Source organism: Balaenoptera ricei, chromosome 15 (assembly GCF_028023285.1).
Source record: "Balaenoptera ricei isolate mBalRic1 chromosome 15, mBalRic1.hap2, whole genome shotgun sequence".
NCBI lineage: Eukaryota > Metazoa > Chordata > Mammalia > Artiodactyla > Balaenopteridae > Balaenoptera > Balaenoptera ricei.
The window spans coordinates 15,607,126-15,631,391 of NC_082653.1; the positions used below are offsets into that span (position 1 = coordinate 15,607,126).

The 24,266-nt window shown below is 36.6% G+C and overlaps 1 protein-coding gene across 1 annotated transcript in view; it reads right to left on the minus strand.

Moving 5' to 3' along the window:
• STK4 (serine/threonine kinase 4) overlaps nt 1-24,266 on the minus strand; it is a 95,761-nt gene that overhangs the window by 31,891 nt on the left and 39,604 nt on the right. Inside the window, exon 10 of the mRNA XM_059897130.1 lies at nt 7,269-7,426. Coding sequence (XP_059753113.1) covers nt 7,269-7,426 — 158 coding nt within the window. The remainder of the gene's footprint in view (nt 1-7,268; nt 7,427-24,266) is intronic.

The window sequence follows — 24,266 nt, forward strand, 5'->3', positions numbered from 1 at the left end:
AGGGCTCACCATCGCCCCCTCCCCCCTTCCTCGCACACCCATACCCCTACATTCCAAACACCATTACTTAGGACTTCCTGGCCATTCCACACCCCTTAATGCCTCCACACACACACTTCCCTCTCTCTGTCTCTGTGCCTACAATGTCCTTTCCCTCCTTCTCTAGCTCGAGAATTCCTATTCATCTTTCAAAACACACTTCAAGGGCTTCCCTGGTGGCGCAGTGGTTGAGAATCTGCCTGCCAATGCAGGGGACACGGGTTTGAGCCCTGGTCCAGGAAGATCCCACATGCTGCGGAGCAACTAAGCCCATGCGCCACAACTACTGAGCCTGCGCTCTAGAGCCCGTGAGCCACAACTACTGAGCCCGCGTGCCACAACTACTGTAGCCTGCACGCCTAGAGCCCGTGCTCCGCAACAAGAGAAGCCACCGCAATGAGAAGCCTGTGCACTGCAACCAAGAGTAGCCCCCGCTCGCTGCAACTAGAGAAAGCCCGCGTGCACAGCAACAAAGACCCAACGCAGCCAAAAATAAATAAATTAATTAATTAAATAAATTAAAAACAAACAAACAAACAAAAAAACCCAAAATACACTTCAAATGAGACTTCTTGATGCCTCCCCTGGGGTTCTTTTTACTGAAGTTCTTGCTCCCTCTTCTGGGCTCCTACTACACGTTTTTATATGTACTTTATGGACAGAATTTACCAGAATAGCCTAGAGAGAGGCCATAAAGTGTAGGTGGTTAAGAGGCTAGGCTCTGGAGCCAAATCCCTGCTGTGCCACTTACTATCTGTATAACTTTATTCAAGTACTTACTCCCTTTAAGCCTCAGTGTTCTCATCCATAAAATGGCAGTAATATTGCCTACCTCCTGGGATGGTTATAAGGACTGAGCTAATATACTTAAAGAATCTTACACCAATGCCTGGCACAAAGTAAGTTCTCAATAAATGTAAGCTATTATTAGCACAAGGTATCAAAATTATTTGATTGTCTTTTCTGCTACGCTATGTACTTTCTCAGGGTAGTGACTAAATATGTTGAATTAATTCAGAGACTGCCTCTGAGTTTAATTGAAAAGCATGTACTAACGATAAGCTAGGCAATTGCAAGGTGTTAGGAATACAGAGATGAGTAAAAATCCCAGCCGTCAAGGATCTTACAGTCTTGGCTATTCACACGTAGAGGACTTCAGTGTATAGAGACTGAATTAGTAAGTGGGGGCCAGCTATTACCAACTCTTTTTAAAGAATAAGTCATAAGAAATCTGGAGACAACTTTATTTGAATAAATAGGGAACTTACTCCAAAACCTAATATACCAAGAGCTGATAATCAGCAATCCCTGCAAAGTTAGTAAGATTGAAAAGTACTGTGGTTCATCTAGGTCTGCAGAAGCTCTGGCTAATTCCATTTAGACTAAAACCAAGGAAATCTAAGTATTGATAGAATTTTTAAAAAACATATCTCACTCCATTTTTTTTTAAATTTAAGTGAGCAATATGTTAATATAGTAATACATTCCCACTTTAAAAACAGTTAAAACTGAAGTTCTTCTCCTCAAAGGCAGTGACTCTTACCAAGTAGTTTTATATCCTATCTTTTTTATCTATACAGTTGCATGTGTACATAACAGAAATATGTAGTATGGTTTGCGGTTTTTAAAAAATTTACACAAATGGTATCACACAGCTTGCATTATTCTGCATTTTATCATTATTATATAATAAATTCCTATAATATACACAGGTATATTTCTCAGCTCTATCCTCTTACCATTGATCTATGTTTTCTTCTGGCAATATTGCAATGCTTTCGTTATTGTGGTGTTGTACATATAAATCCAACCTCATTGTCTTCTTTTTCTAAAGTATCTTGGGTATTTTTATGCAATTACACTTCCATACAGGAACTAACTATGGTATAATGTTTAAACATCTAGTTATCTAGGTTTTCAAATATAATGATATAAAATTTTAAACAATAATATTCTCTTCCCATTCTTACATTGTTCTATCTCTAGTAACATTCTCTCCCCTTTCCTCTACTATATTTTTTGGTATCTTCTCCCTTTTTAATTTGATCGAATCTGCCAAATGTTGGTTCCTTTCAAAGAACCAACTTTTGGTTTTACCGACCCAAATTTTGTTTGTTTTCTATTTCATTAAATTCTACTTTTATCTTTATTTTTGTCTTATTTACAATCTTTCTTGTATTCTAAAAAGAAAATACAATTAAGGCTATAAATCTTCCTATGAATACCATTTTTGCTTCATCCCACAGGTTTAAATGACAGTGATCTGGATTTTGTACGGTTCTTATAATTCATTTCTCAACATTTTATAATTTCTGTTTTGATTTTATCTTTAAAGCAAGAATTATTTAGAAATATACTTTTACATTTCCAAGTGTAATAAAGTGGCTTTGGCTACTTTATTCTTGTTAATTTCCAACTTTTTATTATAGTTGGTGAATGTGGCCTGGATGACTTCTGTACTGAGATTTTTTTCAAGCACTTTAAAACATAGTCAAATTTTGTGAATATTCCATATATATTTTAAAATTTTCACGAATATTTGAAAAGTGTTCCTATTTTCTGTTTTATCAACCTTGTTAATTGTGTTAGTTTTGGTTTTTTGTCTAATTGAAATGTCAAATTTTGAGAGAAGAATATGTAAGCCATCAACTATGACTGCAGTTTTCTCATTGCTCCTTGTATTTCTATTGGTTTTGTATAAATATATATGCTTTGTATAGGTTCATGACTTTTGTCCTCTGGATCAAGCACACCTTTTAGCAACTTAAAATATGCCCCTTTCCCAGGTAATGTTCCCTTGTCTTGGATTCTATCTTATCTGATATTAATATTGTTTCACCAACTTTCTTTTAGGAATATTTGCCCAGCGTATCTTTTTCCATTCCTCTGTTATAAACTTTTTGGTGATATTTTATTTTAGCTATATCTCTTATAAACAGTATTTAGCTGAATTTCGACTGTTATTTTTATCCAGAGTCTCCATCATTCAACAGGTGATTTTAATGCACTCGCGTGTATTGTGATTACTGATGTGTTTATGATGGACTGCTACCCTGTGTGTCATTCTGTTCCTTATACACATTCACCGTGTCCTGCTTCAGACTTTGTACTTCTTCCCTCCACCTTCCCGTGCCTGGCTTCCCCTCTTTATTCAGGTCTTGCTGAATGTCCCATCTCTCGGCAAGGCCTTCTCTCACACTATCTCTTACTGTGCTTTTTTTTTAAATAGCCACTATTACCTGAACTGGTATATTACCTGACTTAATGTCTGTTTCCCTCACCACAGTCAACTCCAGGAGAGCCTGGGTCTTGTCTGTCTTGTTCACCCTCTTGGTACTAAGCCTTCTTAGACGAAAATAGTACAGTGTGTTTTTGGAAGATCTATGAGCCAAACTGGGTTTAAGTTGACAGCTTTTTGTGGCTTTACGATGGCAAAATGGGAGGGTTTGAATTCTCATAAAAGCAACATTCATTTCCAAAAATGCATCTGTTTATAGACTATGAAATACTAATTGGAGAGAATATTGCATTTTCAAGCACTTTTTATTTACACTTTAATATACGTCAAAAATTAAAGGAAATCTTTGTTGCTTTTTCAATTTGGCAAATAAGGCAATTCAATTTTAGAAATGCAACAAGAATTCAGTTTCAGATGAAAATATGAAGTTTTTTGTCAGTATCAAGTTCTGCCACTGTTGATGATTTAATTACTTCCCATTTGCCATTTTGGGCAAAAAATTTCATTTCAAAATAGCAATTGCCTTCACAGGAATAAAGAGAATATCTTCTTTATAAGTAAATACTGCCCGCTGGGAAATCAGAAAGTCTCTCTCTAAGAGACGGTTGGGGAGAACAGGACGGCTAGTCTGACACACATCCTTCTTTAAGCTTAGTGAGGTTACTCAGAACACTTTCTTCACTCAACAAACTGGTTCTTTCTATGCCAGATGTCACTTTCAAATGTACATTTTCCTGATTTTAGGTACTGCTTTGGTACCTCCAATAAGAGTACAGGAGACTCAAAAGGGGAGTAAAAAGGAAATTTTAAAATCATGCAATGTTAATAAAATATGAATACATGTGATTTTGGAATTTCTATAGTACCTAACAGGAAAGAAAGAAGAAATTTATATGAATTTAGCAGGTTAGGATCATGCATAAGGTAGGTTAAAACTCAGATTACCGGGCACTGTCTCCAGAGATTCTGAGTTAGTGTGTCTCGGGTGGGGCCTGAGAAACCATTTCCAACAGGTTTCCAGGTGATGCTGACACTGCTGGCCTGGGGATCACACTTTGGGAAACACTATTTGAGAAATTATTTTAAATGCTTGATTTGGGATGAAGGTGATACAGCAAGAATATCAAGGCATTAAAAATAGTTTTCATCTGCTCTTTGGAACTTTTTGGTGTAGTAGCTCATATATACTCCACCTCAATTGTCTTTCATTGTTTAGCTTGAAATTCTCTTAAAAGAGAATTTTAAAATAAATTCTCCTGAAATTTTCAAGGTAAAATTAGAATAAAATTTTATATGTCAGGATGGGTTGGCTCAGACACACTGTGGACATATACGAATCCAAATGATTTAGAGCACGAGTCCCCAGATCAAATGTCCTAAAAATGCCAGACAGGTTAGATACTTAATACAAGTGAATGAAGTAGATCAGATCTTGAAGAGAGCCAGAGAGGTCAGACCCGAAGAGGGCAGCTGCTACTCAGCTCCAGACAACCATCAACCAAAAATGTAGGTCTTTTATGGTCAGATCTTCCAAGTTTTCAAAATAAGCTGGAGTTCCGACATTTCATGTAGAAGCTCTCAATTTTTAAACACAGGCAACTAATTTAAAACTTTTAAACACTGTGTAGGACACACAAAAGAGGTGTGTGGGCTGGATGATGCCAGTTTATAACCTCTGATAAGTCTCAGGACCTTTCTCCTGCACCAGCCAGGAATAATACAGGTTGGGCAATGTGCTAACCTAGTCACCATGCTCATGGGCCCACTCCCTCCAACAGCCATCTCCTTCCCAAATAAAAAGCTCTCTCTCTAAAGACCTACTAAAGCCCCTTTGCATAAGTAGCTTGCCTATCAAAATAAGTTCTCTGGCAATGATCTTAGTATGGGAAGGCTATGGCAGAGAGAAGTGAATTCTTCAAACACTGGAACTGCTGATCCCAAATTAATGATTAGCTTAAAGTGACTGGAATCTCAGGATCATTAACTAGACCTGGGAATACAGATTTGAGGATTCTTAAGCATTCTATCACAATGGTGATGTGATTTGGTACCCAGAAGTTGTTTCATCTTTACCTAAAGACTCACTAAACTGAGAAAATCAGTCCTTACAAAGATGATCACGACAACTACAGAGGCAACATGGAATCGCAAACATGAAGATTCAAATCTCTGAGTCTACTCTGATTAACAGCGTCAGTCTGGAACACTGTGTTAAGAAGGATTCTGAAGCTGAATCCTGACTCAGTGGAAAATATGAATGCCAAAGACCTAGAAGAGAGGAATGGCAGCAGACGTGCCCCATATTTGGCCCCTTCTGTATAGTAGGTAACAACACTACACCTGTGTTCACAAAATCTAGTCTTCCTGTAGTACATTAATATAGCAACCAATATAATGTTTTCAAAACATAAGTAGGATCAAGTCACATCTTGCCAGTAGCTTTCCATCTCACTCAGAGTAAAAGCTGAAGTCCTTATTATTACACAAAAGCCCTAACGTCCGTCGTCTGACTCCCCATTATATCGCTGATCTCATTTCCCCCTTGATGCCATTCCAAACATACTATTCACTTCACTGTTCTGCAAACACACTAAGCAAGTTCCTGCCTCAGGACCTTTACATTTGTTATTCCAGCTGCCTGAAAAGCTCTTTCTCTGGAGAGTCACAAAGTTCACTCTCTCATCTTCTTACCAATGAGAACTTCCTTAACTCATTATTTTAAATTGCTACAAATTTACACACACACTCCCTCCCTCTCCCTCTCCTTTTCTCCTTCCCTTCCCCACCAATCTTTTCCTGCTTCATACTTTCTACAACACTTACCACTATCTGACACACTAAATATTTTACTTCCTTATTTTCCTTCTTCTAAAATGAAACCTCCAAGAGGGATGAGTTTTTGACTGTTCTGTTCACTACTATATCCCTAAAAGACTGTCAAGCACATACTGGCACTCAAAGAGCTAATAAATAAATGAGTGAACAAAGAGATGATAAAACAAATAAACCTGGGTCCTAACATGGGTTCAGGGACTAATCGGTTAAATAACCTCAGGTGAGTTATTCTGGTCCTCAAAAGATCTCTATCATTAGTTGTATAAACTATGACATTCTTGCTACTCTACAAAAGCAGAAACTATGTTATGGAAGAATGACATCATTTCCTCTAGACCGGTCAGTAGGATAGGAGAAAGCCAGGACTAGAAAGCCTCCCCAAATCCAAATCTAATGTGCAAACTAAGTTCTTATAAACAACAGAATTATGACAGAATTTAAGAATGTAAAAATTAAATACTCCTAAAGAGAAAATCATTTTCTAGAAAAGGAATGCAGACTCCTTAGCTTACTTTTTTTTGCACATTTTTTTTTTACTGCCTCTACACATTAAATCTCTGTGAACATTAACAAGTGTCTGTGGTTGAGGGAGAACGTTCCACAGCAGAAAGAGGAAATACACACCCTGTTTTTCCTATGAAACTCTGGAATGATTTAATATTCAGCCTCGGACAAAATTCAGAATAATCCTCTCAGAGAGACTGAAATTAGGATAATGGTTAGCCAAACAACAAAGACACTACAAAATAGCACTAACTGCCCTCCAGTCTAATTCTTAAATATAAAATCACAATCCCAGATAAACTAGTAAAGACAGTGCATCTTCACTGGATGACTAAATATTTCTTTTACCATTAACAAATTCAAATTCAACAAAAGTAAAAATGGCAAGTGAATAAATAATTATTAAAGCAAAAAAGACGCCAGTAATTAATCGGGGGCCCTCGGAACAGCTCAAATGTCAGTCAAAATGTTGTCTCAGACTCCTGAGGCCCTCAGTCCAGGAGCTGCCGCCAGGCGCATTTAGAGGAGCTGTGAGCTGCACAATAAAATGCTCAAGCACTTTGCACTTTCAGTGAAATGACAGAATTGGATGTGTGATATTTCAAACAACTTTCCCCCGCAGACATGACCATCTGCTTCCAAGTCTACTTACGAACTCATAGTCTCCATCCTGTGGAACTTTCCAATCTGAAGAGTTCTTCAGTGGGCCAGGGACGCTCTTGCCAAAGCTGTTGATTTGATTTTCCTTTTCTTTTTGTTCAAAGTATTCAAGGAAAGATGGTCTTGCAGGCTGCATGGTCTCATCCCTTCCTGAAAACCAAGAAGAACAAAAGGTGAAATACAGTATCTCAGATTTCAGATAAGTTTAGTAAATGGATCTGTCTCCAGATGGGCTACGGTCATGGAATCAGTGGCTTTTTGGTAGATAAAGAGTCCTTCAAGATTCTAGTGAAAACTATAGGAAAAAGCACAAATGCTCACTCAAAATACTTTTCATAGAATTTCAGAGGATTCATAGCACCCCCAGGGTCCCTTTTTCTAAATGGGAAGACTTGGTGATGCAATAACTCTACATCAGCTACAAGTAATACTTTTTGGATCCCCTATAGCAAAGAGTTCCTATAACATTTAGACCGAAAAGAGAGAAGCAAGCCAAAATATTTATTAATCATCTACATATATAATATGCTCTACAGGCATTAGAGTCAGGAAGGGGGGATGATATCATAGTGATTGATTTCCCTTGGCAAAATCATGATCTAATTTGACTAATGAGAAAAATAGGCATGAAAAAGAATATCTAAGTAAATCACAACCCACTCCATGAAATATTATATAACTTTTAAAATACTATTTACAAATGGTTTATGATAAAGTTAAGGAGAAAAAATAAGATATTATATATACAGTACAATCTCAACTCCATAAAATCATACACTTAGGAGAAAAAAAAGGACTAGAAAAATATATACCAGAAAAAAAAAAAAGAAAAAAAAAATATATATATATATACCAGAATGTTAACAGGATTTGTCTCTGACAGTAGGATTATAGGTGATTTTATTTAATTCTTTTAAATATTCTTTAAAAGAAGACAGTATAGGATAAATATTAAATAGATAGAACCGATTCTAAGAGTTACATGTGCCCAGGAGATGAAGAAATCTTCCAAGATGAGTGATCAGGAGAGACTGGTAGAAGGGCTTAGGTTAGCAGTCACAAAGCAGGGTAGTTACATAGCAGAGCAGAATCAGTAGTTATGTAACAGCAGTTACCATATGAGAGCAGAAAACAGCAGTTACTAGTTAGAACTAGTAACAATCACAGAAAGAATAACTTTACCTGGCATGACTTAAAAACCTAGTTAGCTGAATGTACCTATTTCACGGTAGTCTAATACTGGGAAGTATAGAAGTTTTTTTTTCAGTACTTTGCATGAACATGTGGATTTATACTGCCTTTTCCCCCAGTAACCAGAAAAAAAGACCAGAAGGTTCAGAGCCTTAAGAAGTGAATGGGTAGGAGTCCAGAAGATAAAGAACAGCAAGTGTTTTCTCTCCAAGAACCGTTGTTCCATGCAATCTTATCTCTTGACATCTGCCTAGTCCCAGTTTCGAGCCAGCGCCCTGACTGCCTCTCAGATATTTGTCATCTTACTCACCGTCACCACTGCCAAGTTCAACAGCAGCCAATCCCAGATTTGCCCACTTCCAGATGCTGCCAACAGCTTACTTCACTGTTGCCCCCTCATTTATTAGGGATCAAACACAATATTTGCTAGGACCAGTCAACAATTATGTGCTGAATGTCTGTTTTGTTTTGTCTGTTTTGTTTTGTCTGTTTTAGGTACGATGTTAGGTGCTTTTCACACTTATTTTGTTTACTTTTGAAATTAAATTTAAGGTATTATTTCATAATACAGTTCTGAAGGAAAGGCAACAAAATAAAACTTGTAAAAATGGGGGTGTTTTGGATTTCCTGACAAGTTCGGATGGAAAGTACTTTTGATCAGTGCCTTCCTCCAGGACCACCAGAGGAGAAGGTTGGCTCGGAGACAACTCTGCAGCAAGCCTACCCATAATCCTACACATCAAAAGGGGTGTTTAGAGGGCCTCCTGAGCCGAGCAACTGTGACAGTGCTATAGATGGCTGAAATACGCAGTATGCAGTGTACTTTTATACAAAATATTCTGCGACTTCCCTGGCAGTCCAGTGGTTAAGACTTCACGCTCCCAATGCAGGGGGTGTGGGTTTGATCCCTGGTTGGGGAACTAAGATGCCACATGGTGCAGCCAAAAAACAAATCCGGACCAGATACTAGGTTCAGACCAGCTGAAGAGAATAGAAAGTCTAGAAACAAAGTAGAAAGGCCAAATGGATATCCAAACAACTGGATGGCTGTTTGGAAAAAGATTAAATTGTATCCACACCTCATACCTTCAACCAGGAAAACTCCAAATGGATAAGAGCTCTAATTGTAAAAATGGAAACCATAAGTACTAGAAGAAAACATGTGTGAATGCAATGCATTTAAAACCTGAATGAGGAGAAAAGCTTTTTAACATACCATGACAAAAACCCAGATGCAATTAAAAAAAAAAAAAAGGATGTTTTCTTTGTGTGAAGGAAATATCACAGATTTTTAAAAATTAATAAGCACAAATAGGGACTTTCCTGGTGGTCCAGTGGTTAAGAATCCACCTTCCAATGCAGGGGACGCGGGTTCGAACCGTGGTCGGGGAACTAAGATCCCACATGCCGCAGGGCAACTAAGCCTGTGCACCACAACTAGAGAGAAGCCCATGCACCACAAGGAAGAGACCATGCACCGCAACGGAAGATAATGCATGCCTCAACGAAGATCCCATCTGCCGCAACTAAGACCTGACGCACGGCCAAAAATAAAATAAATTAAAAAATAAAAATTAAGCACACATACGCTATAAGCCAAGATGAAAGACAAATGACGAACTCGAAGAAAATATTGGTAACAAGTAACCATAAAGGTTTTAAAAGAATTTTCTTTTAAAAATAAATTTTAGAGTTCTTTATACCTTAGGAAGATAAGCTCCCAAATATACAAAGAATTCCAAAAATTAAGGAAAAGAAGACCCCAAAAAAGGTAGAAATATGGGCTAAAGATAGTATACACACAAAGATACCCAATTAGTCCTTAAACATGAAAAAAACGTGTAGGTTCACTCATGAGAGAAATTCAAATCAAAATTACTTGGAGATGCGATTTCTTACATTTCAGTTTGGCAAAAGTCAAAAGCTTGATAATACCGTATCTGCTGGTAAGGATGTGGCAACACAGGTGCTCTCATACGTTGCTGAATTTGGATGCAAAGTAGTACAAGCCCTATGAAGGGGATCTGGCAATATTTAATTATCAGAATATGAAACTGAAAAAGGTACAAAAAATACTGGTGTGTGGAATTTAAACCGAGGTATTAACATGAACTCATGATTTATTAAAAAAATTTTTGCTGAGCTTTTTTTATTAAAAGGTCTTGAAGCAATGGCTACCCCATTAGCAATGAGCACAGCTAGCACTCAGATTTTGGTTTCCAAATACCATTCCCCACCACAAGGAGCTAAGCCTTCTTAAGAGAAATAGCTGATTCAAGGTCTAGGACAGGAAAAGTACAAAGTGAGCCTGGAACATCTTTTTGTGCCAAAAAAAAAACAAGTACTCACAAACTGATACGGACATATCAACAGGACACAGAAGCCACCTTGAGGGGCTCCCACCGGTAAATTCTGGGACACTGAGCATCAAAAACAAAACAAAACAAAACAAAAAACACTGAATAAAGAGTCCATGAGCTCAGAGTAATAATCTAAAAGTGAAGGGGGTTAGGAGAGAAGGGAAAAGCCCTTCTTTAGAAAAATCACCACCTGACAACTGTATTGTGGTAATAAAAGAGGGTACAGTTGACTCTGTATCTGCAGGTTCCGCATCTGTGGATTCAACCAACCAGGACTCGAAAACATTAAAAAAAAAAAAAAAAAAAAAAATCCAGAAAGTTCCAAAAAGCAAAACTGGAATTTGCTCCAAGCCAGCAACTATTTACATGTCATTTACATTATATTTACAATTATTTACATAACATTTACATTGTATTAGGTATTATAAGTAATCTAGAGATGATTTAAAGTATACAGGAAGATATGTGAAGGTTATATGCAAATACTATGCTGCTTCATAGAAGGGACTTGAGCATCTGCAAGCATCTGTGGATTTTGGTACCCGTGGTGGGTCCTGGAAACAATCCCCCACCTATACCAAGGGACAACTTTACCCTCTTTCTTAGGAAATACACACAAAACAGAATATCTCCTTTTTTTGAAGATACACACAATATTTGAGGGTAAGTTGTATATATCATGCATCAATCTCTCCTCAGTCATTTCATGTCTGTTTACACAGCCTTCTCTATAAATGCACAAAGAAATGACTGAAATGTGTTCATCAATAAAAATGGTAACTTCTGGAGAGATATAACAGGTAATTTAAAATATGTTCTTCTGTGGAACTGTTACAAAAACCATAAAGACATAATTTAAAAAAAAATCATATCCAACAATAAAAATTGTATAATTGGTACAATATACTTCTATGATGCCTCAGTAATTCCCTTCAGTTGCAATACAGGTGGATTTTAGAAATTCAAGTCTTTAAACCAGAGATGAAACACTAACAATAACATTTCTATGGTCTAAATCTAAACTATGTCATAAAGATCAAAGAAACATCTCTTAAGCTAGAGTATAATTGTTTGTCTAATTTCTATCACTGTTTAGATGAGAAAATGAGAACATTTGTTTTCTACATATTTGAATTCTTCTATATTTGATAACAATAGCCCTTTGCAACTCACTTAAAGATCTCTAATATTTTTGGAGTTAAAATACCTAATATTCTTTGTCCCTTTCAACAACTAAGGGTCACAAAGAAGAAACTCTGTCTAAAATGCCTTTCCTTTCACCTTTTGATATCAATATCAGGGACCTGATTATACTTAATATTTATTAGAAATCAATGTTCCCAAAACTATAGTGAATTTTGTAATAAGAGAAGTTTTTAATCTAATCACACATTCAGGTATAAGCCTAAAATGGACACACATATAAGAAACTTAATTACAGTGAAATGATTAGTTAAATGGTTACGTGTACAGGATTACAAAATAGCTAAAATTGATTTTGGAGGCAGCACAATATACTACAAAAATCCCTAACCTGGGGTTCAAAGATCTAGATTCTGGCCCTGACTATATGATCTTGATTAAACCATAGGTTCCAATCTAAAAATGAAGCCATGGACCATATTATTCCTAGCATCCCATTGCAGCTGTGAAAATTCCATGATACTATCACTTGACAGTGGCTTATGACAACATATTTCTGCCTAGGTACTGATAAACATTCAAAAGGAATTCTTACTCCAGAGGGATGATGACACTTGATCGTCTCTAATCTAAAATATGCCACAAATTAGATGTGCGTGGACATAAACCAAAGACCAGACCTACTCAACAAATATTTGTGACAAGACTGTCTCTGATTCTTTGAGTTTCTTTTTGTTGTTGTTAGTGGTGTTTGGGGGGCTTTTTAAAAATAGATGGAAGAGGTGACTAAATTCTCCTTGGCCCAAAACTGTAATAAAAATATCATCAATAGATGTAGGTTATTAAAATGTTTTATATAACTAAAGCTGAAGAAATGAATGAATCAACTGATAGGGGAAGACACCTCAACTGGCAAGAAACAACATGCATTCAAAAACAGGTGTATTTTTGATCCCTGTATTGAGTGATTCCAGAAGTTAACTGTTTACACCACAATGATTCTTTCCTTATATGTGAGGGTGCTTCACCACTGTACTTAGTTTATTGGAGGAAATAGCACTTCTATTGTGACCTACATTTTCTTAATAACACTATAATTAATTAGAGCACCTGTTCACAGCTTGACTTTATAGACTGATAATAATTTTCAGTAAACAGATCTGCATTACTATCACAATTAGTATCTACAATAGCATGTTTGCAAACACGGCCTCTATAATTCCCTGCAAGTAGCCTTGGTATCCTCGCCCTTTACTAGTGCCCTCCCCCAATGACTCTAGGCCTGGCCGTGTGACTTGCTATGGCCACTGCAATAGCCAATTTATTGCAAGCAGGGACTTGAAAAGTGCTTGCACATCCTATTACCATGTAAATAAACCTAGTGGGCATGCTACATGGCGGAATACTATGTGGAGAGAGGCCTTGACCAGGTGGTCTTAGCTGAGGCCTTCAGAAGTCAGCCAGCCCCAGCTGACCACTAGTTTTGTTTTTTTTTTAATTTACTTATTTATTTATTTTTGGCTGTTTTGGGTCTTTGTTGCTGTGCACAGGCTTCTCATTGCGGTGGCTTCTCTTGTTGCAGAGCATGGGCTCTAGGCGTGCAGGCTTCAGCAGTTGTGGCATGCAGGCTCAGTAGTTGTGGCTTGCGGGCTCTAGAGCGCAGGCTCAGTAGCTGTGGCACACAGTTGCTCCACTTCCTGAAGCAGGGCTCGAACCCATGTCCCCTGCGTTGGCAGGCGGATTCCTAACCACTGCGCCACCAAGGAAGTCCCTGACCACTAGGTTTTGAGGTGGTTTGCTACACAGCAAAAACTAACTGATACAGTATCTGAGATCTGTCTCAATCTCTCTCCATCACACCCACACACACCAATCTATATCTACAAAAAGAGTTCCAGTCTTTAGGAACTCAGGTTTCAAATTCAACTAACATTGATTGAATACTTTCTAAGTTTCAGGTTTTCTACCAGATGCTTCCACAGGATGTTGCCATCCACACTTCATGAACACCATGTAAATAAAGTAGGAGGGAGGAGGATCTGCGCTTGTTGGCACTTACCAAGTGCTACACAATGTATCATTTCGTTTCATCCTCCCATCTTTTGAGGTATGTACTATTACTTCCACTTTCTAGATGAGAAATTTGCCTACAGTTATACAAGGATAGGATCTGAACCCTGATCATCAGGCTTTAAGGCTGGCGAGCTGCCTTTCATATTGCAAATTCTCTAAAATCAAAATGAGAGTTCTTGACATATCCGAACTGCCATTAGGTTGAGCATAGAAAGACTAGGGGAATGGAATTTTCCCAGTAACCTTATCCCTGGACTCTTCTTTCGGCACTCCTGAGCGCGACCATCAAGCGGTGCTGAAAAGTGTGAAAGAATCATTCCCAGCTGACTAAAGGCAATGCTGTCCCCAGGGCTTCTGCTGGCTGGTGGGCTTTCTGTTTCAGTGTGAGCCAGGGTATTTTTTTTCAGACATATCCCAGGAAATGAAGACGTTCCATTGAATGATAATACCAGAAACCTGAAGCCGTTGGGAGAATGAACTCAGCAGAAAAGTCGAACTTTGAAAACAGCCATGTCTTGCTCTGATTCTTTTATCTGATGCACGGAATGCATGAATTCCTATACTATGACTGGCCCGTTCTTCTTTGTAAGCAGCATCTGGCAAGCTAAATGGACAATCTGTCAACGTCCACAAAGGGGCAAATTCATAAGCAACTGTATCTTATATTTATTTTTCTTTGAAAAATGCTATGTGGGACTTCCCTGGTGGTCCAGTGGTTAAGAATCCGGCTTCCAATGCAGGGGACGTGGGTTCAATCCCTGGTCGGGGAACTAAGATCCCACATGCCGTGGGGCAACTAAGCCCGCACGCAACAACTGCTGAGCCCGTGCACTCTAGAGCCCGTATGCCACAACTAGAGAGCCCGCATGCCACAACTACTGAGCCCACGTGCCACAACTAGAGAGAAGCCCATGCACCGCAACAAAGATCCCGTGTGCCGCGACTAAGACCTGGCGCAGCCAAATAAATAAATAAATAATTTCTTTTTAAAGTTCTAAAACTAGATTGTAAACAAATCAGGTATATCCTTACAATGGAATATTATTCAGCCATAAAAAGAAATGGACTACTGATATATGCTGTAACACTGGTGAACCTTGAAAACATTAAACTAAGTGAAAGAAGCCAAATACAAAGACCACATTTTATATGATTCCATTTATATAAAATGTTCAGAATAGGCAAATCCTGAGAGACAGAAAGCATGTTAATGGCTGCCTGGGGATGGAGGAAAGGGTAATGAGAAGTGACTGCTAACAGGATTGTGGTTTCTTTGGGGGATGATGAACATGTCTGGAATTTGACAGTGGTTATGATTGCACAACCCTGCTAAGATATTTTTAAAAACCACAGAACTCTACCTTAAAATGGTGAATTTTATATGTGAATTATATCTCAATTAAAAATAATAAATTTAAAAAAATTAGACTGTGGTGATGGTTGCGTAACTCCATAAATATACTAAAAACCACTGAATTGTATGCTTTAAATGAGTGAATTATATATCAATAAATTTTTTTAAAAAAACAGAAAGATCCCTTTTCTCTAGTATTTACTTTTATTTCTGGATTCACATGAACTATAACACAATGCCAAGGTAGTCATAATTGGCCAGGAGCTTGACCAAAGACTGAGGCCCATCTTTTCCTTTGGAATGACCATCTACTAGACATTAAACTTTATGCCCTTCCATTTTAAATGTTCATTTTCAAGACTGTCACCAAGTAAACCACACGGTCAACCTACTCTTTCCTTAATTTCTACAATAACTCTTTTCTACCTGTTCAAAGTAGAGAACTCGGAAAAGCCTACATTTTCTTCTCTGTTTCAAGCATGAATACTTGCAAGAAAACAACTCAAATAATCTCTCACATGTTCTCTTCTGGCTTGGAATAATATGCCTTATCATAGCGTTGTTTGTTTTGTTTTTTAATCTAACATTTATTATGTGTGTGGTTTTTGGTTTTGGTTTTGTGACTGGGCATCTAAGTGCTTTACATGTATTAATTCATTTAATTACACAAGTTACTATCCAAGTTTCTGTATGTGGCCATAAATATTCCTTTGAATGTTCTCTGAAACCACTAAGAATTGCCAGAACCATAAGTTATAAGGTTCTCCAGAGTCTAACTTTTGAATAACTCTTCCAGGAACCAGTTTAGGTAATTGCCTCTGTGTAAATTGATTTGACTTCTGGGCAATGAAGCTCTGGATTTTTAAGTCTAGTGTGCTACCATATGTCTATTCGAAGAGATCTAAATCCAGATTTCAAGGAGGTACTAACTAGAGCAATAGAGGCAGCACATCTAAAAAGATACATACAAAAGGTTCACCGGTGAGAACGAGCCATACCTTGGTTATTGCAACAATTTCCTAATTGGTCTCACGGTTTCCAGTCTTTTCAAACTCCATATCATCCAACTGACTGTCCTAAAAAACCACTTTGTTATATCACTTTTCTGATCAAAATGTCTTTATATTACCCTATTACCAACAAAGTCAAGTTCAAACTTCTTACTTTGGCATTCAAGGTCCTCCAATATCTGGTCAACACCCACTTCAGCCAAACTGAATGTTCACCATATATCCCCTCCTTTCTGACTCTGTACCTGCCTGGAATATCGTCCCCAGCCTTTCTGTATATCTAATTTCTCACAAATCCTTCAACATTTTTCTGAACCACTTACCCAGCATTTGTCTTATTATTATATTACTACCTTTATATGTAGACGCCCTATCTCCTCAACTAAGTTATGCCAACATCTAATACCACTATCTGAGGCACCCGGAGTAATGTTCCAGACATGTAAGGAATTAGAAACAACGGTAGTAGTACAGTAGGCACTCCATACATATTAGATAATGACAAAAGTCATCTTCCCCTTTTAACCTACAAATTCCGGGTCAGCAGTAAACATGTCATTTGGTTTTTGTACACTACACAGTAATGACACATAGTGACTACCTAATAAATACTTTTTGGTGGGTATTAAATATTTATCTTTAACAAATACTGGTTCCAAGCTGATATTTTTTTAGAGCATAAACACTTAAGAGAATCATCTACTTTTTCTTTGGGACTCATTTAAATTTATCAGAATGTATCTCCATTTTCTTGCTGAGCAAGAGTAAGCAGGTCAGAACAGCTTAGAGCACCAGAAAAATATATTCCCCTAACTGATCAAAACTGATTTATCTGCTTCTTAGGCATAAGAGCCAAAGTATATCTTTTGGACTTTTTCCTTTATTCTTCATTACTACCATGCTACCGCCCTCTTTTGGAAAATAGATTTCCCCCATGGCTATTCTTGGCTCTCCTTTTACCAATTTAACTCTAATGGAGCAGCACCTTATCTTCCTCAAAATACAGGCCTTGAGCCTTTCAGCCATGTCACACTGAGATCTGGTACTTTCATATCCTAACATGTGGTCTGGCAGGTGGTTTGAATGAATTTTCAGGCACCACGTGTCTGTGCTTTTTGGCTTATCCCAAAAGAATCAAGAATGTTAACTGTTTCCAAAGATAAAAGTGAGCCCAGCATCTGGACATAATCAGAAAAACTGCACAAACAATTAGGATTTAGTCTCCACTCTGGCAGGATGACCTTGAACTATCTGTGCAACTGTGAGAAAAGTCTGAGGACCAAGATCTCTGCTCTTCTGCTGTAAATCCCACCCTAGAGGGAGATTCTGATAAATGCACAGTGAACCCCACTGACTATCTTTCAGGGATTGGGGAAAAAAAATCCAGTCAGTAATAAATTTCGCAGTGTTAAGATAACAGTTTGAAACTTCACAAAGGAAGGCTCACGTAGATTCAAAGTCTAGCCTTCTTTATAATCTACCATCTTATATTTTGAGCTATTGCTTAACAGATTCTCAAAACATGTTATCCTGTTACCAAGGAATTTGAATCACTCTCTCTCTCTCCTCAGCACATTTTAAAAACATTACTGAAACTGACAAGTGACCTTCCTTTAGATCAACCATCTTCATGCCAGTGCTTAGACACAGAAGTGGCACTTACAAAACACCGTTAATACCAAGGGCACAAACTAAAAAAAAGTAAAAAACATGACTAGTAAGAGAAAAGGATTTAGGATGTAGAAAAGTAGCTCAGGTTGAAGGAATTTTTAGGTCCAATGAAAAAAACCACTGTCATACACTAAAAGACCCATTACTTACTATATACTTACTATACTACTTACCATTTTTAAGCATTTCTATGCTAAGCGTTTCCCATATCTATCTCCTATCATCTTAACAACCTGACAAAATAGGAACTTTTACGCTTCACTTTTTCAGGATAGGAAACTGAGGCTCAAAAAAGGAAATAACTTGTCAAAGCTGACAAAGTTTATAAAATTCTGAGCCAAGTGTCAAATCAAAGACTCTGATTCCAAAAATTAATGTTCTTTCCACTACTCTTTTTTCTTTCTCCTACCCTTATTGAGAGACATGTTTCTAAAACCAAACTACGTTTTAAGTTTTAGCTTTGATATGTATAAGCACACTAATGCTATCTGAAATTCGCATATGATGCTGACGGTGAGTGGCAAAGATACATGGACTTAATATTCTCTGATGATAGTTTTAAACATCCTGAGGGGATCTGAAATCAGACAGTAAGGTTATTGTAGTAAAAGAAGCATTAAAATACCTGTAGTACTTTATGTCCTAGTAACTGTCCTTGCAATGTTATAATCTGAGTCAGAGAGAATGAGATAGAGAACACACAAGGAAGTCACTGTTATAACAATCCCCTTCAAAAAACTGCAGGTGGAAAGAAGATAGGCTGTGAGTCAAGAATTTCCATCTTACACAGCTCTGAAATTAGCATCTGACCGATGGTGTTGAAATAAAATCATTTTAACAAGATCCTGGACTTTGGTTTTAACATGAGGAAACTCACAGCAACAATAGGTGCCTTCGTGAGACCTAGGACTTTCTGGGAAACTATAAATACGTAATGCTTTTACCACATAATACTATCACAGCAGTTTACCCAAAACATGGTTCTGAGTTGCTCTAACTTAATTATGCCACCATGCTTTAAAATTCTATTTCAAAGAGATTCATTAGAATACAATTAGAAATTCAAGTTTGAAATAGAAATCATCCACTCACTCCCTTTAGTTCACTGAGTCTAATTTAAAAGGCTTGAGTCAGTGGAAACAATCTTTCAATTCAGTGGTCCAAGTTCTGCAAGCCAGGTGGCCTAATAAGCCTGGAGATAAGGACCGGGAATGGGCTGCCATGTATCTCTTGGGAAGGCAGTGAGGACAAGAATACCATATCGTAGCCAATGAGTCTTGGAAGGGAGAACTGTTGCCTGTCAAATCTTTAGTAGATGAGGTACATATTTCAAGTGGCCGTCCTTTGGCTTGTCATTTCCTCATTTAGGGCAAAAGCATTTAACTGCTAAACTACAAATTTATGCAATTCGGGATCAGTTGCTCCAGGATTTTTTTGTTATCTCTGCCTCTGAAAAAAGAACTTTTTTTGTTGTTTTCAAAGATACTTTACACTTAAAGTATTATTAAAGTATAATAATGTAGTTTATTTGACAACATATTTTTAATATGTTTTGAAAGCTTGGATTCTTTCTCTACTTCTAGTATAGAAGTTCTCATTTTTGCTCCTAAATATAATATCTTATTTGATAATGATCAACTAAAACAGGATAAATTCTCTTCCTTTAAAAAAAAACGTTCGCTTGATAATGAAATGGTGAAACAATTTTTCTGCATATTAAGACGCACCAAAAAACACCCCACATATAATTTAATATAAAATACACGGATGGCAATATGTACAAAATTTCATTATTTTCATAGCACTACTAATGATATTCAGTGTCCAATATATTACTTTGAATGACATTATTAATAGTTAATATAACTGAATCACTTTGCTGTATACTTGAAACACATTATAAAATACCTATACCTCAATTTAAAAAATGGACACAATATAATTTTTTTCAATAAAAGGATTGTTAATTTAAAAAATTAACATTTTCCTAAACCTGTGTGATATGCTTGGTTTTCTAAAGCACAAATTTCTGTCAATATTAATGACAGATGTAATAGCTGAATCAGTAAAAACGAACAACCTCAAGATACTCTTTTATTAGGACACTCTTAAGTAAAACTCTTTCAAATTTATGAACTATCCCAAGTTAGCCTCTTGAGGTCTATTTCTAAAAACTGAAAATCATGAATTAAAAATCATGTAATGTTTTATGTTGACATATCAGATGTACAAAACCTTCCAATGTTACAAAGACTATCCAGATAACCTTCACCCAGATGCCTCAAATGTTAACATTTTACTACATTTCCATTATCATACTTCAGTCAATCTATCTACCTAGCTATAAAACCTTGTCTGTTTATTATCACAGCTATGAGCCTTGATAATCCAAACACCAACATCACAAAAGCCTTAGGTTTGAAGATCCTAGAAATAGGTGTCAAAAGACAAGAAAGGCAGGCTTTTCACAATATTTAACAAGAAGCCCTGTACCACAGTAGCAATGAGGACTAGAAGTCAAAGGTTTGTCATCTAGGGTGACTTTAGACAACATGCTGAACTTTTAACTCGAACTTCCTCATTCTGTATGGCAGGAAGCTCATTAACTAGTGGACCCATATCTCAGGGAAGGTGTGAAAGTCAAATATAAAAGGAACAATTCCCAGGAAGAGTTAACAATTCTAAATCTATATTCATCAGACAATGCAACCTCAAAATATAAAAGTCCTCCTCCCCAAAATATAAATCTCAAAATTGACAAAAATTGACAAATCACAACCACAGAGTAACAATTTTAACATATCTCCCTCGGAAACCAAAAGATCAAGTATCAAAAATTAGTGGGGAATAGCTATATTTGAAGACAATTAACAAGCTAAATCAACGGTATATATATAGATTCCTACAAACAATTAGAAAACACACATTCTTTCTAAGGCACACAAAGAACACTTAACAAAAATTACTGACATATTAGGCCACAAATGTCACAAGAAAACATAAAAAAACTGGTATCGGGGACTTCCCTGGCGGTCCAGTGGTTAAGACTTCACCTTCCAATGCAGGGGGTGCGGGTTTGATCCCTGGTTGGGGAGCTAAGATCCCACATGCCTGGCGCCAAAAAACCAAAACATAAAACAGAAGCAATATTGTAACAAATTCAATAAAGACTTTCAAAATGGTCCACATCAAAAAATCTTAAAAAAAAAAACTGGTATCACACAGACTGTGTTCTTTAGCCACAATTCTCTGAAATAGAAAATTAAAAATAAGCAGTTAAAAAAATTCATACAATTTGGTTTTTAAAAAGCACTTCTGAATAATTCATGGGTTAAAAAAGAAATATGTAATAAGCACAAAGCATCACAAGCTGGGAAAAAGTACTTACAATGTGCCACATATGAAACTTGTGGGATGCAGTGAAACTGAACTTAGAGAAAAAATTACAATGTTACCTGAATACATTAGTAAGCAAGAAAATTAAACAGCTAAGTGTTCAACTCAAAAATCAAAGAATAAAATTTAACAACAATTTTGATTAGAAAAGAAATCTCTTAAACTAGAAATAGACCTGATAATGGGTACCTACACCAAACCTACTACAAAATCAAACTTGATGGTATATTATTAGAAGAATTTTCTTTAAGATAAGGAATAAGACAAGAATGCCCACTACCACCTCTATTATTGCAGGTCTTGGTAAGAAAAATATGTAAGTATAAAGATCAAAAGGAAAAACTAATTCACAGACAGACTGCCTTCATAAAAAAAAACTTCAGAAAACCTATTAGAACAAAAAAAAATCCATAAAAATTAATTTAACAAAAGATCTAAAACATCTTTATAGATATAATTATAAAGCTATCTATGAAAAGATATAAGCCAAACAGATGGAAAGATAAACGATGTTCATGAATAGAATGAATTAACATCATAAAGAAGGCAATTCTGCCTAATTAATCTGTGTATTCAGTGCAATTCAGTCAAAATCCCAGTGGTATTTTACAAAATTTGATACACCGATGTTAAAATTTACATGGAAGAATAATGATATAAATTTCAAGAGTAATCTGTATTGAAAGAAAAATAAAAAGGGGAAGGGGAATTTATTTTTGATAGATGGTCAAGGAAGGCCTGAGAAGGTACCAGGACCAAAGATCTGAATGGAGGGAGAAAGCAAGTCTTTCAGATGGAAGGAATAAAATTAGATGACTATAGTTCATATTGTAAACTAAAAAAAATTCCTGATATATTTAATAAAGTCCTAAATGTGAACAGTAAAACTTATAACCTTTAGAAAAAAAAAATAGGAGACTGTTTCTAAGACATTTGGGTAGGAAAGAATTTGGTTTTTTAATTGAAATATTGTCAACATACAATATTATGTTAGCTTCAGATGTATTACATAATGATTTGACATTTGCATACATTATGAAATGATCACCACAATAAGTCTAGTAAATATCTATCACCATACAAAGTTATTACAATATTATTAAGAATTTCTTGGTTACCAAAGGGAAAAGGTAGGGAGGAGGGATAAATTAGGAGTTTGGGATTAACATATACACACTACTATATATAAAATAATCAACAAGGACCTACTGTATAGCACAGGGAACTCTACTCAATATTCTGTAATAATCTATACGGGAAAAGAATCTGAAAAAGAATATATATATGTATATGTAAAACTGAATCACTTTGCTGTACACCTGAAACTAACACAACATTGTAAGTCAACTATACTCCAATATAAAGCAAACATTTTTAAAATATATTATTAAGAATTTCTTAAAGAAGGCACAAAAAACATATGGTATAAGAAAATTCAGACGAATGTGACTTCATGAAAACAAAAGTTGCTTTCTAAGAAAATATCCTGAAAAATTAAAAGCACAAGTCACAAGCTGGGAGAAAATATTTACAATGCACATAACTGACAAAAAATTAGTATCCAACATATAAAGAACCACTGCAAACCAGTAACAAAAAAAGAAAGAAAAAGAAAAGGAAAAGAGCAAAGGCTACTCCCAAAGTAAGCATCAGACTTGTATAGTCAACATGGAAATAAACAAAAACTAAAGAGGCTACACAAGAAAAGCTATAAACTGTCATTGTTAATGTTTATTTTGATACATAAAATAACTTTTCCCAAGTCAGTTCTGCACAAGAATTTTAAGTTTTATTTTTTTTAATGTATTCAATTACTTTGTTAGGGCCAATTTAGCTGATGATAGGTTCGAAACTATATGCGTGGTACTACGTTGCAGAAAGAAAACATCAGTTCTGGTTAAGGTCTACTGAGAAATCTGGGAAGAGAAAGGAAAAGTTTAAACTATTTTGAGATGTTCTAACCGACTTCAGTCTTATTTGAACTTTGCCAAGTATGAGGTATCCAATCTCCTACCTAAAATAAAGACATTGCCCTAGTGTTGCTGTGGTTACTTAAAATAGATGTTAAAATATAAATAAATAACAGTCTTGATCTAGAATGAAGCCTTCCATAGAAAGGGGATTTGTGGACACAAGTGGGAACACCATTTAAACTCATAACCTATTACAGAGCTCCCTCTGCCGGCCCAGAGAAAGTACAAGGGCCCTGACACTGACACAGAACCTCTCAAGTCACCTCAGGAATGTGCCCTTCAAACAGTGAGGGCAAAGTTCTTCTACGGTCCTTATGCAAAAAAAACCCAGTGACACAGACAAACAGGAGAAGCCTTCCAAAATCCCCAAACTGATATTTTATCCAGACACGAGTTTTCAACGTAGTGTGGACAATGGTTTACCTCTATGGTTCTGACAGGGGTTCTTGGGGACTCTCATAAAGCAATCAAATCACACCCCACTCTAACCCTCCCTCCAAATGCAATCTGATTCTTTATGGTAGATTCAGATATACACAACCAAAACATACTCCCTCAGATGTAACAAAATCATCAGAGGCAGGTTCCCTTTGAAAACCTTGTGCCCTTTGTGTCTGGAAATCCTGGGCAGACACAGAGCGAGGCTAGGTACTCAAACAACCATCAAGGGACACTGCAAGCTGAGACTTGCCATCAGATGCGCTTGTAACATGAGCCTTGGTCCTGTCCCTTAACAACTTAATAAAGGGGCTCTGCTAAGGAGCAGGGTAATAAAATGGTTAAGAGCATGAGCTTTGAAATCAAACGTATTTGGCTTCA